Raw genomic sequence first — 18,142 nt, forward strand, 5'->3', positions numbered from 1 at the left:
AAATCTGAGATATACAGCTATACAGAAATGGGAACTATGCAAGTTGTAAACAGTTGTAAGGTTAAAAATTATCGTATGTACAGAATGATTATTTACACAGAGCTATACAGTAGTGCAGTTAAGTACGGAAGCGTAGAGCTGCCACCCAGGCAAAAGAAAAATACAAGTGTATCACGTTATAACGTGAAAGGTTTATTGTCCTAACAAGATACTTTTCCTGTTTGTACAATATACTATCATGTTTGTACAATATACTTTTTTTTTTACAATATACATAATTATCACGTTCCTACAATATAATATTTATATTGTAGGAACGTGATATTTATGCATATTGTAATAACGTGATATTATGTTGTTCAAACGTGAAAAGTATATTGTACAAACAGGAAAAGTATCTTGTTAGGACAATAAACCTTTCACGTTATAACGTGATACACTTGTATTTTTCTTTTGCCTGGGTGGCAGCTCTACGCTTCCGTAGTTAAGATAAGTGAGGGTGTGGATAATTTCTACAGAGGCTATATAAAGTGCTAGTGGTTGTGAGTGGTGGTTCAGTCCATGTTATTATTGTGTGTTTGAGGGTACAGTTGTCCATTGTGTGTGTGTGTATGTTCAGTCCATGAGTTTAACGTGGGTCAGATGTCAGGAGGCAGAGTTCAGGAGTCTGACAGCTGTGGGGAAGAAGCTGTTCCGGTACCTGGTGGTCTTAGTCCGGAGGCTCCTGTAGCGCCTCCCAGAGGGCTACTGTCTTTTGGTCTGTCCCAAAAGACAAAATAACGTTAAAATAAAAAATTTTTTAAAAAAGGTCTCAGCAAAGTGGAGAGAAATCACTGCCCTTCTTACAGCCTTCATTGTCAGTTTGTACACTAACTTGGTATAAATAAAAATACAATAAAACAAACTATTTATCACGGTATTTACCACAAACTTCAGCACCTGAAGCCACGCCCCCTAACAGCTGCCGATAGACAGCGGTCAATAATTGGATGTTCTCCAAACATGACACTCTCCGACCGTCCGGTATTCTGACAACCGGCCTTTAAAATGAAACAGCAGGCCGGAAAGATACGTTCATAAGTCATTTCTCTGATCTGGGGATAACGCTTCAGTTCTCCCATCGATTTAGACGTCCTAAAGCCACGTGAGGAGCAGAGAGCGTGAGGCAGGAGGCGGAAGAAGAGGAAAAGTGTGCGCGAGTTTGTGCGCGTGGTCGACACCTCTGTCTGCAGAGGAGAAGCAGGGAAGAACAGCAGCGGGGGAAAACGGTGGGTCTGTACTCTTTTCTACACATTTTATTTAGCTTTTATTTGACTGAGAGCTACGACGATGGTTTTATACTTGAACCACGTCAGAGACAGAGGCGGTGGTGACGGTGCTGGAAATAAAACCGCTTCGGGGGGAAATTCCCCCCCAAAGCTGTGTAAAACTGTCGGTGTCTAAAAACATGTGATTTTTATTTTTTTTAAATGGTAAAATGTTGTTGTTTTTTCAATGTTTTAGCTCTTTACACTGTTGCCATTTTCAAAGCTGCTTGAAAGGAAATGTAAAACAAATTTAAAATTATGGAGCGTGATGTCATAGATAGAGAAAAGTGAATGGTTTATACTTTTACCACAATGCTCTACTTGTACTTTACGCAACTTCCTTAAAGGAAATTATATCATTTCAATATTTAACCTCCTAAGACCCGAACTCTTCCACGCATACATTTTTAATTTCTCTTTGATATTTTGGCTAATTGGGACCAGATGATTGTTAAAACAAACAATTACCAGATTTTTATTTTATTTTTTTTTACCTAAATTTTGTTTTGTTTTTTAAATGAGCGCCACATATGAGGATATTCGTTTAAATTTTTGATAGAACAGTAGCAGTATAATGTCCTCGTAAGTGGATATCAGGCCAAAAATGTGATGTCCACATATGTGGATGCCAGGTCCTAGGAGGTTAAAGAAGACTAACTGTTGTTTGGGGGGGGGCATTTTTGTTCTTCTTCCAAATCCATCCAACAGGCAGAATATCTGCACCCTGGTTTTCACGGACTTACTCTACTTTGACTTTTTCCACCCCTCAAATTCCTCAAATTTCAGTTTTGTAAAGGATTAACTTTGCAGACTGTGTTTTATTGCAGGTTTAACGTATTCCAAAGGGCAAAGGCATGTTTATGGGATGGCTTTTATTTTGACAGGACCCAGCCATGGAGAGGGAGCAGATGGAAATGTCCGCAGCCAAACCCCAACAAAATGGAAATACGGGGTAAAAAAAAAGAAAAAAAGAAGACTCTAAATTCTAAATCGCCTTTCTACTAATTATGTGACTTGAGTCAAACTCCTAAATTTTTTTTTTTTTTTTTTTATCGGTGCTTGGGAAATATTTGACATCATGCCATTTATGAATTCTCCAGGGAGACTGAAAAAGATGACTTGAAGAAGAAGAAAAAGGAGAAGCCTCCTAAGATGCCCATGGTTAGCCCCATCAAAGTGGTAGGTTCATCTTCATACTAATCACCTGCTGCCAGAAAAAAACAGGTTATACACTTATTTCTTTTCAAGGCTCATTTTTATCTTTTTTTATTTTCTGGTGTGCAAATTATTTTTCTTTATTGGAGTGTGCGTGTGTACATGTGAAGACAAAATGGAAGCAGCAGTGTTATAAGTTGGTTTGACTGTTTATAGTTATCCTTGTAAGACTGGAAATTCCTACAAGCATAACAGCAAGGTGTGTGTGCTGAACGGGGAAGTCGGGAGAGGATGGGAGTGAGGCACATCCTCCCGTTGTTTCAGTGAACTCCACCAGACTCCTGCAGCGAGGAGATGAAAGCTGCTTTGAGTTTAACTTTTTCTCACTCAAATTATTATTATTTTTTTCTGTGTGCAGTTTAGGTTTGCAGACCGCTGGGATGTCTTAATGATTATAGCTGGGACAGTGATGTCAATGGCAAACGGCGTAGTGCTTCCACTCATGTGCATTGTCTTCGGCGACATGACGGACAGCTTCATACAGGAGGCTTTCCTCAGTGAGTTTCAGATGCAGGCTAGTGTGCACATGGGTAGCACAGCAATAATCATTAAGGAGTAAAATGACTCTTTTGTTCTTCCTTCCTGTGTCCTCAGATTCCACAAACAGCACCTTAGAAGAGGAAATGACTGGGTAAGACCTCACAGCCTGACACCTCATAGCTGCCTCATCAGGCGGAGAGACTGACTGAAACAGATTTATCAGACCGCATCTGTCACTTGTCCTCTCCCAGCCATGCCATATACTTCTCCATCATGGGAGCTGGGGTCCTGGTTGCAGCCTACCTACAGGTGGCCCTCTGGGCTCTGGCAGCCGGTCGGCAGGTCAAACGCATCCGCATCCTGTTTTTCCACCAAATCATGCGGCAAGACATTGGCTGGTTTGACGTCAATGAGACGGGAGAGCTCAACACGCGTCTCACAGAGTGGGTAACAGATGAGAAGTGTGTGATTTTTAAAGGTCCCACAGTGCTGTGTGTTAATTAAACGTGCTAGAAGTATAATCAGCAGCTATGCAGATCTCTAACTTTCTGAAACTGAAGGACATTTTGAATAAATTGCGTTATGGAGATGAGTGTGTCTGTCACTTGTATTTCAAAGTATCTGACTTTTCAAAACTGGAGCTTGATGTTTATATGTGCATGTGCAGTGATGTCTATAAGATCCAAGAAGGTATCGGAGACAAGGTGGGGATGCTGATCCAGGGTTTCACCAGCTTTGTTGTGTCTTTTATCATCGGCTTGAGCAAAGGCTGGAAGCTCACTCTGGTCATCCTGGCTGTGAGCCCCGTGCTTGGCATTTCTGCTGCTCTTTTCAGTATGGTAAGCTGCTGCAGAAGTTTATCCCTGTGTTTCTGATGCTTAAAACACCCTGGGCTCTGTATGCATCACCACCTTTTGTCTGTGTACAGGTGCTCACATCGTTCACCAGTAAAGAGCAGACTGCATATGCTAAAGCCGGTGCTGTAGCCGAGGAGGTGATCTCTTCAATCAGGACTGTGTTTGCCTTCAGTGGTCAAGAGAAGGAGATTAAGAGGTGTCATGTCTTTAACTGTTATCAACCGCCTCAAATGGCATTATTTGTGCAGATGTGGTCGGTCTTGGCAGAAATCCACTGTTTGTGCAGTTTAAAAATGTATTTTATACTATATTTGCCCCTAACTGTGCTCTTTGTGTTGCACTCTAGATATCATAAGAACCTAGAGGATGCTAAGAGGATGGGAATAAAGAAGGCGATCTCTGCTAACCTTTCCATGGGTGTCACCTTCCTCTTTATTTACCTGTCCTATGCTCTGGCCTTCTGGTATGGCAGTACACTCGTCCTGAGTGAAGAGTACACGATTGGAACCGTACTCACTGTGAGTAGATTTGTCACCTGTTAGTTTGTACAATAAACATGCATGTGACTTGGAGGTTTTTGCTGTGGCTAACACCAGTGCACTTTTTCTTTTTCTTTTTTTTTTTAAAAAAAGGTCTTCTTTTCTGTGCTCATTGGCGCTTTCTCACTGGGACAGACCTCTCCCAACATCCAGACCTTTGCGAGTGCTAGGGGAGCTGCATATAAAGTGTACAACATCATTGATCACGTAAGAAGTGCAATGTTTTCCACTCAACGCTTACTTTTCTTTCTTTTTTTTCCACCCATTCGTGTTGTTGCCCTGTTGTCACTTTGTATTACCAAACATGCTGCTTTACGGTGGCGCTCCGGTGAGCTGCTTTGATGCTGCCAGCAACCTGGAGCTGGATTTTGCTGTAATTGGAGCTCCTGCTGTTTGAAGACACCGCAGGTCATTCAGTTGACGTTGCACAGCTGTGGTTCTTGTAAATTTCTTCCACTCGCTGAATCAGACTCATTTCCAAAAAGTAATTAAAACTTGAGTATGATCATGAGTTTTGCAGACACTGTGAAGATGGTGGATAGTGTTTTGTGAAATCAGCTTTAGTAGAATTTAAAAGGGGCTCCTATGGCCACAGAAGCTTGGAGCATAACCAGTCTGTTTAACTGAGCCACTTGAAGGATGGCTTGCAGGGTCAACTCCTGCCTGTTGCTATTCTGGGATGTGGCTTTGTTTAGCTTGTTGCACGTGTTTGTCTCTGTGTATGACTACAGACTCATGCTAGTTTAGAAATGCAGATAAAGGATGGCCCCATCTGAGAAACTGCAGGCTGAGCAGCACTTTTGTTTGCACAGAAACAGAAATGCACACAACCTCGAGCAAAACAAATGGGATCTTCTCTGAAACATGTTCCTTGCTCCAGACTTGAAGGGGAGGGTATTAAGCCTTTGAAAGTCACTTCTGTTTTACCTGTGTTCACACTGAAATCATTTCTTGTATTGTGGCTACTACTTATTCTTATGTTCAAGGGTGAAGTGTAAAGGATGAGGCTTCCACGTGAGACATAAGTGTCAAATTCTGCCAAAACACAGCTCAGCTTTTGTAAGTTGCAAGGCAAAAGGGAGAATAACAGAGCTGTGCAACAGGAGATGCAGTGAAAACGCAAAGCACTGTGAAAATAAACATTGTGCTTTCTAAATGTGCTCAGCTGAAACTGAAGGGCTAACAGCATTTCCTCCCATTGTTTCTTTGAGGTTATGAAAAGAATAAGCCCTGTTCTGCTGTATTAGTTTGGCCTCTTAGAAGTGAAATCTGCCGTATTTGATTCTCTTCTCGACAGGTCCCCAGTATCGACAGCTATTCAGAGGCTGGCTACAAACCTGAATGCATCAAAGGAGACATCGAGTTCAAGAACGTCCACTTCAGCTACCCCTCCAGGGCTGATATCAAAGTGTGTTCTCATAGCTGCTGTATACTCAAATTTAAAGTGCTAAAATAGCATGCGGACATTTTTATATCCCCAAACTCATGTTGTCTGTAGGTGTTAAATGGCCTGAACTTGACTGTGAAGAGGGGGCAGACCTTTGCCTTGGTGGGAAGCAGTGGCTGTGGTAAAAGTACCACAATCCAGCTGCTGCAGCGGTTCTACGATCCTCAGGAAGGAAACGTAAGTGGGACCTCAAGTACTTTGAAGTACAAGATGTACAAATCAGATCAGTCCTGTGTAGACTTAACCGTTCAGAAATCAGACCTTTTATATTTATTTTTGTCTTTTTTAATTTTAACAACTTAAAGCTGAAAGTAGATGTAAAGTGGATTTCTTTTAAAGAACTTTGTTTATTTTGGACACTCCTTATGAAAATTGAGTCTGTTTACTTAAATACAGTAAACTGATTTGTGTGGAATTTTTTTTATTTATTTTTTTGTTAAATGGCTTCTGTGTATAAAGGGCTCTGCATAAACCAGTAAATGGAAACAGCGAATCTACACAACGGTGTAAACTGAGTGTCGTGTGTCCATGTAGGTGTTTGTTGACGGTCACGATCTTCGTTCTCTTAACGTCCGACACCTGAGGGAGATGATCGGGGTGGTGAGCCAGGAGCCCATCCTCTTCGCCACCACCATCACAGAGAACATCCGATATGGCCGAACCGACGTGACGCAGGAGGAGATTGAACAAGCTGCCAAGGAAGCAAACGCTTATGACTTCATTATGAAGCTACCCGATGTAGGGCAACACTTACAATTCCTCTGTCCCTGTAAATGATTGATCTCCACTTGCTAATCATTGGACTCTCTGTGTTGAGCAGAAGTTTGGGACTCTGGTGGGAGATCGGGGGACTCAGATGAGCGGAGGACAAAAGCAGAGGATCGCCATCGCCCGAGCTTTAGTCCGCAACCCCAAAATCCTCCTGTTGGATGAAGCCACATCTGCGCTCGATGCTGAGAGTGAGACCATTGTGCAGGCGGCGCTTGATAAGGTACGGCTCAACGGTTACTTAATTCTTGTTTCAAGGCTACTGTAAAAAAATAAAAATAAATAGAGACAGAGCAGAAATGTTAACTCATGTCCAGAGGAGCAATCCGTCCGATCTGACTTGATTCATAGTCTTGTATAAATGTCTCCTGCATGGATGGTGGATTTGAGCCACAGTGCACATAAACCTACCCTCCTGCAATAATTTAACAGTTTATGTTAAATGCTTGTGTACCTCACATCATAGCAGCATGCTAGTAACATTTAACTCAGTGTAACACACAAACTCGCCCGTGTGCAGGTCCGGTTGGGTCGAACCACACTAATCGTGGCTCACCGCCTTTCAACAATCAGAAACGCTGATGTTATTGCCGGCTTCAAAGATGGCAAGGTTGTAGAGGTGGGAACTCACAGCGAGCTGATGGAAGGAAAGGGAGTCTACCAAACACTGGTCTCCATGCAGGTAATATTTGCACACAGGCAGTTTTAGCAGATGGGAACTTCCACAGCACCCAGTCTTTATTTGTTTGTTTTGCATTTGTGGTTTTCCTCTTGAAGACGTTTCAGAAAAATGCGGAGGAGGAGCATGAGCCGTCTGCAGATGAGAGAAGCCCAGGAGTCAGGTCGTTGTCGGAGTCTTCTCTCTTCAAGAGGAAGAGCACAAAAGGTGCATCCTTTAAAACTTCAGAAGGGGACAAAGAGGAAAAGAAAAAGTTGACTAGTGATAACTTGGAGGTGAGCAAACACCTAAATCCTTCTATCAATAAAGGAATGTGAAGAAAATATGATTCTTAGTCTAAGATGTTTTAAAAAAAAATAAAAAAATTATTATTGTTATTTTCACTTGGATGAGTGTTCACACCTCTTACTTTTTCTGGAAACTAATAATTGAATTATACAGTACTATTTATTTTAAGACATGGGGCTGCAATTTATTCTCTTAGGCAGTTTCTTTAAGTAGTCTTCAGGAAATGTTCTCCAGGCTTCTTGAAGGACATTCAAAACTCTTCTTTGGATGTTTGCTGCCTTTTGTTCTGTCAAGATGATCCCACATTGATTCGATAATGTTGGTTTGGGCTCCTAGACTGATTATGATCTATTGTATGTTTCTATCAACTATACTTTTACTGCATTAGCAATGTGTTTGGGATCGTTTTCATGCTGAGAATTTACTTATACACACCATTCATTCATCACTTGCATTAGAAGCCTTTTTAATCTTTCCTCCTGTCTGCAGGATGAAGACGTTCCCCCTGTGTCGTTCCTCAAAGTGATGGCTCTGAACACTTCAGAGCTGCCATACATTCTGCTGGGGACCCTTTGTGCCATTATCAATGGTGCAATGCAGCCTGCGTTTGCCGTCGTCTTTTCAAAGATCATCAATGTAGGTTACTCTTGATAACATGTTCATGCTGAATGGAGGTGTTTTCAGCAGCTGTAGAAAGCTTCATCTTTTTATCTCCCCTCAGGTGTTTGCAGAACCGGACCAAGACATTGTCAGACAAAGATCAGTTTTCTTTTCCCTCATGTTTGCTGCTATTGGAGCAGTTTCCTTTGTCACCATGTTTCTACAGGTATGCAAACGCACGTGGTTGATGGAAGAGGGTTTGTGGTAAACCTTGGTAAACTCTGTTATATCCTGCTAGTAAGTAATGTAAATAAAAAGGTTAAAAATGAAAGGGAAATGGTCACACAGGTCCCTGTCAAACTTTAGGAGAGTGCACACAAGTTGAAAGAATGCTGATGTGACAACACATGCGGATGATGTGACACGTGTGCTAATTTTGGGGGGGGGGTTGTGTGGGTTTTTTTTATTTATTTATTTATTTATTTATTTATTTATTTATTTTTTAATTTTATTTTTTTTAAACAGGGTTTCTGTTTTGGTAAATCTGGAGAGGTCCTCACCTTGACACTGAGACTGAGGGCCTTTAAGTCCATGATGAGGCAGGTATGTAAGTGACAAAGTCAAATGAGAGAGCAGGGAGGATGTTGTTGAAAAATACATTTTTCTTGGTGGCTAAAGTGAACCAATTATCTACATGGCAGCCATAATAAAAGCTGGTCAGGTCCTTCAGTGCTTCTTTCAAATCTCCTTTGCAGGATCTGGGCTGGTTTGACCAACCAAAAAACAGTGTTGGTGCGCTCACTACGAGACTGGCCACAGATGCAGCCCAAGTGCAGGGGGTAAGCTTCAACAACAGCTGGCCAAAGGTTACCAAAGGCTCACACTAAAGTGTCAAATCATCCATTTAGGCCGCAGGCGTGCGTATGGCCACGCTCGCTCAGAACTTAGCCAACATGGGCACCGGTTTGATCTTGGGTTTTGTGTACGGCTGGGAGCTGACTCTGCTGCTCCTGTCTCTGGTGCCCATCATTGCAGTGGCTGGAGCCATTGAGATGAAGATGCTCGCCGGACACGCTGCTGAAGACAAGAAGGAGCTGGAGAAGGCTGGAAAGGTGAGGATTGGGTGCGAGATGTGCCAGAGTGAAAGTAAAAATTCCTCACGGCTCAGTCTGTTGAAACTCTGAACTCATGAGATATTTGCATTGCGTCTCTTCAGATTGCCACAGAGGCCATCGAGAACATCCGCACCGTGGTCTGCCTCACAAGAGAGGAAAAGTTTGAAGCTTTGTATCAGGAGAACCTCGATGTGCCCTACAAGTACGATAATTTGTACCACAGGGACCTGATTGCTCAATTATACGCTCTTTAAGTTCTGATGCCACCTTTCTCATGTTTTTACAGAAACTCAAAGAAAATGGCACACATCTACGGCCTCACCTTCTCCTTTTCCCAGGCGATGATCTATTTCGCTTATGCGGCCTGTTTCCGTTTTGGTGCTTGGCTCATTATAGCTGGAAGGATGAGTGTCGAAGGGGTCTTCCTGTGAGTGAACTGAGACATTGGCTTGTATCTTCATGAGGAGATTAACAGGCAGCCTGACAGTTTGCGTGGCGGGTAACATCCAAACAAAGCATTTCTGATGGACAGAACCTTTTCATGTGGCTGTTAATCATTATCTTAGTCAGAAGCAGTTGAAGAGCCTCAGCGTGGGTGGCTTTCAAATGTACACTGTGACAGATACTTGTGGTAATACATCAGACCCTCTTTTGCTGGGAGGAGCCACTGCTTTCATTTATATTGTGTTGCATAAACTGGGAAGTCCAAAGTTCATGGCAAACCGAAGCCTCAGCGTCCATAAAAGAAGAAAATATTAACTCTTTACCTCTTAATGAACACTGTACACCCAACTGAGGCTGATTTAATGTCTCTGAGCTTTTTCCCACTCTCCAGGATGGAATGATTGTACAGCATTACTGTAGTAAAGTGAATTTTGGATCCACACAGGCTCCAATATATACAAACAACCCCACTAATGTTTGGTTAAATGTGCCTTAGAAACGAGCCTCTGGCATCATTTAATCACTCCTTGGCAGGATTGGTAGAGCCCATTTTAGTTTGCCTAAATTCAGGTCTGTGCCAGGAAAGCAAAAATAATCCACAAGTTTTCAATAGGACTGAGGTTTGTGCTTTGGGACAGTCTTGTCATTAATTTAATGTTAGCCTGTTTTATCCATTCTAAACCAGTTTTAATCTGTGTTTGGCATTATTGTCCTGGTCAATCATATAGTTGTTGATTTGAGGTGGAGTTGAAGAAGGTGGAGGTGGTTCTGCTTCTTATTCATTATTCCAGCCAATTTATGCAATATCAATGCTGTCACTGCCAGAACAGCCCTGGAGCATGATGGTACCACCACCACACTGGTTCGGTGCTAATACATTGTTTTTGGGTTTGAAAGCCTCAACTTTACGCTTCCAACGTTTTGAGCCGTTTACCCACCACGACAAATCTTCTCGTCTGACTAGAAAACTTTTCTCCAGGAGACATTTGCTTGTCCACATGGGCGTCTGCCATTTTCAGTCGAGCTCAAAGGATTGACTTTTGAGCACAGGCTTTGGCACCCTCTCAGTCAATAGTGATGTAAAACACATCTAACTGGACAGTGATACTGGTGTTCCAGCAGTTTCCAGTTCATGGCAGGCTTCGGACTTCGTGGTTCCTGGGTTGTTCTTGAACACTTTAACCAGCTCCCTCTCATCTCAGGCTAATGGTTTGGGTCTTCTTCCAGTTCTTGGCGAAGTGGTGACGCAACATTAAAGGCCACAAAATTACCATTAAATTCATGCCCACGATGAGTAAATGCAAACTTCTGACTACAGCTGTTGTAGGCATAAACTCGTCAGTCGGTTCATCATTATCGGCGGGACCGAACAGCGCAAACTCATCTTTAAGATTATCAGTAATTACAAACATGCTGGGCACACAGATGTCGTAGGTTCGTGTTAGCTTAGCCTTATGTAATCCTGTTTCGCACCCCACTGACAGCGAAGCTAATGTGTTTAACTTTCCTCTCCCAGTGTGATTTCAGCCGTTCTGTTTGGTGCCATGGCTGTCGGTCAAGTCAACTCCTTCGCTCCAAACTACGCGAAGGCCAAACTGTCTGCTGCCCACATCATGATGCTGTTAAACAAGGAGCCTGCCATTGATAATCTGTCAAAGGACGGAGACTGTCCGGTACATGACGCAAACACGGCTTTAGAAAAGTGATATTTTACCACATATCTAACTCTTTCTTTTCTTCCAGGACCAGTTTGATGGTAATGTGACCTTTGAGAGGGTCAAGTTTAATTATCCTTCACGTCCTGATGTACCCATCCTGCAAGGGCTGAATCTGAGTGTAAAGAAGGGAGAAACTCTGGCCTTGGTGGGAAGCAGCGGCTGTGGGAAGAGCACCACCGTCCAGCTGCTGGAGAGGTTCTATGACCCGCTGGATGGGAAAGTGGTGAGAAAACAACTGCACGCCCACGCTCTGTGCACTACCTCACACTGATAAGATAAGATAAGATAAGATGACCTTTATTAGTCCCACACGTGGGAAATTTGTTTTGTCACAGCAGGAAGTGGACAGTGCAAAAGTTATGACGCAAAAATTAGAATACAATAAGAATAAATACAGTACACAACTGTACAGAATAGAATAAAATAATATACTATATACAGTAGAATAAAATAGAATAAAAATATACAATAAGATAAAAATAGAATACGAATGCTATATACAACTGAGTAAAAATACAACGATGCCAGAAAGGATTATTGCACTTAGTGTTATTGCACATGTGTGGATGTGTGTGTTTGTTCAGTTAAAGTCTTTACTATGGAGTCTGACAGCAGTGGGGAGGAAAGACCTGCGAAATCTCTCCGTCCCACACCGTGGGTGCCGTAGTCTCCCACTGAAGGAGCTGCTCAGTGCTGTCACAGTCTGCTGCATGGGGTGGGAGATGTTGTCCAACAGGGATGACAGCTTAGCCGCCGTTCTCCTGTCACTCACCACCTCCACTGGGTCCAGAGGGCATCCTAGAACAGAGCTGGCCCTTCGGATCACCCTGTTCAGTCTCTTCCTGTCCCCAGCAGAGATGCTGCCGCCCCAGCAGACCACACCATAAAAGATAGCAGAAGCCACAACAGAGTCATAGAAGGTCTTCAGGAGTGGGCCCTCCACCCCAAACGACCTGAGTCTCCGCAGCAGGTACAGCCTGCTCTGCCCTTTCCTGTAGAGGGCGTCTGAGTTATGAGTCCAGTCCAGTCTGTTGTTCAGATGAACACCAAGGTACCTGTAGCTGTCCACAGCCTCAATGTCCATACCTTGGATGTTCAGTGGTTGCAGTGGAGAATGCTTGTGCCTGCGGAAGTCTACCACCAGCTCCTTGGTTTTACTGGCGTTGATCTGGAGGTAGTTCAGCTGGCACCAGTCCACAAAGTCTTGAGTCAGTCCTCTGTACTCCTTGTCGTCCCCATCAGTGATGAGGCCGACTATTGCAGAGTCATCAGAGAACTTCTGCAGGAAGCACTGGGTGGAATTGTGGGAGAAGTCTGCAGTGTAGATGGTGAAGAGGAACGGAGCCAGAACCGTTCCCTGTGGGGCCCCCGTACTGCAGACGACCCTGTCCGACACACAGCCCTGAGTCCTCACATACTGTGGTCGGTCGGTGAGGTAGTCCAGGATCCAGGTAGTGAGGTGATGGTCCACTCCAGAGTTCACCAGCTTGTCCTTCAGAACCGAGGGAAGAATAGTGTTGAAGGCACTGGAGAAATCAAAGAACATGATTCTCACAGTGCTTCCAGCGGTCTCCAGGTGAGCGAGGGAACGATGTAGGAGGTGAATGACGGCATCATCCGCTCCAATGCCAGGCTGGTAGGCAAACTGAAGTGGGTCCAGTGATGAGCTTGTTAGGCGCCGAAGCTGAGCCAGGACCAACCGCTCCAGGGTCTTCATCAGGTGGGATGTCAGAGCCACCGGCCTGTAGCTGTTGAGGTCCTTGGGGCGTGAAGTCTTTGGCACTGGTACAACACAGGAGGTTTTCCAGAGCTGTGGGACTCTTCCCAACCTCAGGCTCAGGTTGAAGAGGTGCTCCATCACCCCACACAGTTGGTCCGCGCAGGACCTGACGACCCTCGAGCTGATGCCATCTGGGCCCGCTGCCTTCTTGCCATTAATCCTCCTCAGTTCCCTCCTAACCTGGGTGGTTGAGAGAGACAGGCTGGAGCCTTGTGTTGAGTGTGTATTGGATGCTGTTGTTGGGGGTGGGGGGGAGTGAGCAGGGTGAATAGAGGAGGTGTGAAGTGTCTGAGGTGGAACAGCAGCAGTGGGGGTGGGTGAGTCTGCAGCCGATGTTGCAGACTGCCTCATGGCTGAATCAAATCTGTTGAAGAAATGATTCAGTTCATTTGCCCATCTCACATCCCTCCCAGGCAGAGAGTTCTGCTGTTTGTGGCCTGAGATGGTTCTGAGGCCTCTCCAGACTTCACCAACGTTGTTTTGCTGAAGCTGGTTCTCCATCTTCTGCCTGTAGCTCTCCTTCCCATTCCTTATCAGTCCCCTCAACTCTCTCTGCAGTAGGTGATGCCTCATCACCTACTGACAGTTGGGTAATGATTAGCTGGCAGTGCTTTCCAGTGCTGATATGAAGTCCATGTAACAGGAGCTCTTATCTGGATTACTGCATAAACATTTATCTGGTTGGGAGGGAAATGAATAGTGTGCCTGTTGTCTCGTGTCCTGTTGGTGTTTTTGAACATCATGTGCACATTGCAGGTTTTCTGGTACGTTTGTGTTTGTCACTTTAAAAAAACAAAAAAAAGTCTCTGGCAAAATAACTCATTAACTGAATTTCTGCATTGATTCAGAATTAATGTAAAACCAATGTTAACTTTTAAATAAGAAGTGACAAGTTCTTCAGCTAAACAAGCTTTTAGCCATTAACAAATCAGACATTTCCTTCAGGGCTTGGTGATTAAAACGATGTTGCACAATCAAATGAATGATCGTCCAGGTGCCAAAGCATGCAAGCCTATTTGTGCTACTCTTTCTCCTTCAGGTGTTGGACAAATCTGATGCCAAAAACTTGAACATTCACTGGTTGAGGTCCCAGATAGGCATCGTCTCCCAGGAGCCCGTGCTGTTCGACTGCTCTTTGGCTGAAAACATTGCCTATGGAGACAACAGCCGCAAAGTCAGCATGGACGAGATAGAGGCAGCGGCCAAAGCAGCCAACATTCACAACTTCATAGAGGGTTTGCCACTGGTAATGTCATTATACTATTTTATAGAAGATTCCATGTAAAGATAAGGGTCAAATCCAGTGTCAGTAAAACAGACTGGGTGGATAAAGAGGTGGTCAAAAAAAGCAGACTCGGGGTTACAGCAAGAAAGGAGGCTGAAACACTGAATCTAAACAAAGATGGACTCTGATGTCAGCTTTGTTTTTAATGCGTCACAAAGCTGCCTAGAGCTGCCTCTGCCCAGCTACCACAGGGTTTTACTGTGAGGGAAGTTTAGTGCAGCCAGGATGTCTTTGTGTTGCCCTCAAAACCTAAAGCCTTAGAATGAGTCTCAACTTTATGCTGTTTCTGATTCAGGCTGTGCACACCAACACTTGATGGCTGCTATAAAATGATCCCTATGAGTGTCACCTACTCCATAGATTTTTATCACATCGCATGATGATAAAATGATGATAAACATCTAAAGAAGATTAAAAAAAATGTAACCGTAAGAGGCAACACTGCTGCCGATAAGATAATAGATGACTACAAGAAATCATTGATTTATTGCCTGGAGCTAACTATACACTTCAAGTTTGTTTTTTGTTGTTTTATGCTCTCTCAGTACTGCTGGTTTTTGATGTGATGGTTTCACATTAGAAACAAACGAAGATCAATTTAACTTTGAAACTTCCGAAATGTCTTCGATACAGTGTTTAAGACTCGTCGTCCAGATCGCTCAGATGGCATTTCTTTTGCTTTTTACGTCCTTTAAAATGTTGAATTTGCTGCTTGTATTTGACAAGCAGTTAACTGGTCAGTGCTGAGACTTTAAAGTGCTCTGATCAGGAGGCAGACTGAAACCTGATAGTAATGTGGTGGTTTCAAAGCATTTTGCTGATGAACTGTAGACTAGATGCTGGTCTGTGGTTTTTGAGAGATCTGGGATCTTGCCACTAATTTAAAATCTTCAAACATTAGTTTAAAAGTATAAAGCACTAATCAAAAAGCACTATACAAACTGTTGTGGTTGCTGTCACTATCGAGTCATCTTTGAGTAATTCTTTCTGCCCTGTATTGTATTATTGTAGGGTCTTTACCTTACAATATAAAGTGCTTTGAGGCAACTGTTGTTATTTGGCATTGAATAGAGCTCCATCCTTTTGTAAAGGTCTCGTGCCTTTCTGTTTCTGCTCAACTACATTAACCCCAAGATGGACGAGGTTGGGTTTAGTAACATTTATTCCACTCTCATGGACCTGAAATATTTTGTCATGATAAAGCTGTAGATGAAAGGTTGGTGTGATTGCCCCCAGGTTTCTTTAAGATGATGTAAAGATAAGGCTTCATAGGTCAGATGGAGATGCTGTAAAGGGGACCATAAGTCAGCTAAAATTAAAAATTGTGAAATGGTGTACAAAGGTAATTACAGCAACAATGCAAGTCTCCTAAAGAGGCCTTTGTGAAAAACCTTTGTTGAAAAACCTTTGATCAGTGTTTTTACTGCTGTGATAAACAAACTTGGTGGTGCTTTATTTTTCAACCTGCAGGTTGAAAAGCATAACTGGGATGGAAATGGCAGCTCAGACAGAACACAATTGGTGTAGTAAGGTGGATCCTGTGGAGGTCGGGTGTAAAGGGTTTATTGCTAAAGCTACAACTAAGCTCCTACAGAGAGTGGGGGTGTGAGGGCAGGCCTTTCAACGAGCAGTCAAGTCACTCTGAGAGTGCTGAACGAAGCAGCAGCTGGTTGCGGACAGGAGTACAGCTAGGCTGGGACATTAAGGGGTGATAGCAGAAGGGGGCACATTACGTGTCATGGGCATAAAATCAATGTAACACTGAGGACAGTGACCACCTGACAATCCCAGTGAAGTGGTTTACCTCCTCTCCCATTCAAGACACCAGAGGAATCTGTACTGATTACTGGAGGGCTTGTATCATTAAGCCTTATGAGTCAACAAATGTGAATGGTAATCATGCAGGAGGCCAGCTGAAGATGAATGTGTTATTGTACATGTGAAAATGATTTCCTGCCAGCATTTTATTAACTTGGCAATAAATGTAGCTATTATTATTATTATTATTATTATTATTAAACCTCAAAGTATACTTTTTAAGAAATTTGTCAGCTGTGAGGAGTGCTTGGATCCATACTTTGTATAGTTTTGACCATCTATAGTAACACAACTATGCCCTCTCATTGTTTTGTTTGTGTTTGTTTTTTCCATGAGCAGAAATATGACACGCAGGCAGGTGATAAGGGGACACAGCTGTCAGGTGGTCAGAAGCAGCGAATAGCCATAGCCCGAGCCATCCTCCGCAACCCCAAACTGCTGCTGCTGGATGAGGCCACTTCTGCGCTGGACACTGAGAGCGAGAAGGTGAGCACATCTTTCCATTTTCACCTGTAATGCTTGTCAGGGAGATTAAGTAAATGGTGAGTAAAGTCACCAGCTCATACAAACGACTGCTGCAGCTAAAATCCACACACAAGAAAATGGGAAATGTTGGGCTGAGAGAGTTCACATTAAACTTGAGGATGGGAGGAATACAGGAAAGTAGCCATGTTGATAAAGATGACAGCTCTGGTTTAAACTGAAACCATCTTTAGTGCTGAAAACATTCATAGTAGGAGCTCTTATAAGACCATGCTCTCTCTGTAGGTGGTGCAGGAAGCTCTGGACCAGGCCAGCAAGGGCAGGACGTGCATCGTCGTGGCCCACCGTCTGTCCACCATCCAGAACGCAGACCGCATTGCTGTATTCCAGGGAGGAGTCGTGGTGGAGCAGGGGACACATCAGCAGCTGCTGGCAAAGAAGGGGGTCTACCACATGCTTGTCAACAGACAGATGGGACACAGTGACAAATAACCCATAGTCCATAATCTTGAGTTCTGGATTAAACACTGGTGCCTTAGATCATCACTCCTCCCATGCAGATTCAGACAGTGGCTCCTGTGGCTTAAACCTAAATGTATAAAGTCTGAATTCTGATTGGCTGTCACTTGTGACTGTCCTTCCCACAAGAGATTTTTGACATTTGTGGGGTGCAGATGTAAACGGTAAAATTGATATTATTTTTCTTTTTTGGCTTACTCACTGTTGGTGGATACAAGTTGATTAATGTGTACTTTTCCTGCTTAGCTAAGTGGCAGATTTGGCTTCTAAAGAGCCTTTTTGTGCAAGTAGAAAAAGTGACCTTTGAGATAGATATTTTTACTTGTAAGGAGAACACTGGAATTAAAAATGGCTGCATTCTTTTTTTTTTTTTTTTAAACAGGCTAAAGTAAATTCAATGACCAGTCCTCTTTGTTCGTTTGTCTATGCACTGGTTTTATGCCTCTGACGATGGGATCATCACTGTCTGGAATAGTTTTGGGTAAAATCTTTAATATTTATACTGTTATGACTCAGTTCAGCATCTTGGATTGAGTTGGAGGACCAAAGTACCTGAGCAGTTAAAGCCTGGGAAATGCTGCGCAAATGTTAATTTTCATTTGCAAAGTTTCTGTGGAATTCACTTAAAATGTAATTTTGTTTCTATTTTTTTTAGAGGAATTGCTGCTTTGTAACTGTTAATGTTTTATATTCAAATAAAGGTTAAGAAAGCAAGTGTGGACATCTTCGAACTTTATTCTCAGAAAATTTGACTAAAAAAATTGACTACAGCTTCCCTCAAAGTGGTACAATCACAGTGA

The 18,142-nt window shown here is 43.2% G+C and overlaps 1 protein-coding gene across 2 annotated transcripts; it reads left to right on the forward strand.

Moving 5' to 3' along the window:
- Positions 1-1,000: 1,000 nt before the first annotated feature.
- abcb4 (ATP-binding cassette, sub-family B (MDR/TAP), member 4) lies at positions 1,001-18,056 on the forward strand. Of its 2 annotated transcripts, none has more exons than XM_085292121.1 (28): positions 1,001-1,272; positions 2,192-2,259; positions 2,408-2,486; positions 2,881-3,019; positions 3,117-3,153; positions 3,254-3,445; positions 3,670-3,841; positions 3,931-4,055; positions 4,206-4,377; positions 4,492-4,605; positions 5,696-5,806; positions 5,897-6,022; positions 6,380-6,583; positions 6,666-6,836; positions 7,134-7,295; positions 7,391-7,567; positions 8,070-8,216; positions 8,302-8,406; positions 8,706-8,783; positions 8,936-9,019; positions 9,089-9,292; positions 9,397-9,497; positions 9,582-9,722; positions 11,256-11,412; positions 11,483-11,680; positions 14,277-14,483; positions 16,680-16,826; positions 17,109-18,056. In XM_085292121.1, exons 2-28 carry the CDS (start codon positions 2,201-2,203, stop codon positions 17,313-17,315), a joined length of 3,816 nt encoding a protein of 1,271 aa, XP_085148247.1. In that variant the 5' UTR covers positions 1,001-1,272; positions 2,192-2,200; the 3' UTR covers positions 17,316-18,056. The 2 variants fall into 2 exon arrangements, with proteins under 2 accessions (XP_085148247.1, XP_085148248.1); XM_085292122.1 differs by having other exon boundaries at positions 1,001-1,268.
- Positions 18,057-18,142: the final 86 nt, after the last annotated feature.

Source organism: Mchenga conophoros, linkage group LG11 (assembly GCF_057382185.1).
Source record: "Mchenga conophoros isolate Kocher_MC1m ecotype Shallow Benthic linkage group LG11, M_conophoros_male_GT1.1, whole genome shotgun sequence".
Classification (NCBI taxonomy): domain Eukaryota; kingdom Metazoa; phylum Chordata; class Actinopteri; order Cichliformes; family Cichlidae; genus Mchenga; species Mchenga conophoros.

What these genes read in the sequence shown, in the direction of transcription:
- abcb4 (XM_085292121.1), top strand. Translation starts at nt 2,201, where the DNA reads ATGGAGAGGGAGCAGATGGAAATGTCCGCAGCCAAACCCCAACAAAAT. An exon ending in ACGATCCTCAGGAAGGAAAC is followed by an intron (nt 6,023 to 6,379) that starts GTAAGTGGGACC and finishes GTGTCCATGTAG; the next exon opens with GTGTTTGTTGACGGTCACGA. An exon ending in TCATAGAGGGTTTGCCACTG is followed by an intron (nt 14,484 to 16,679) that starts GTAATGTCATTA and finishes TTCCATGAGCAG; the next exon opens with AAATATGACACGCAGGCAGG.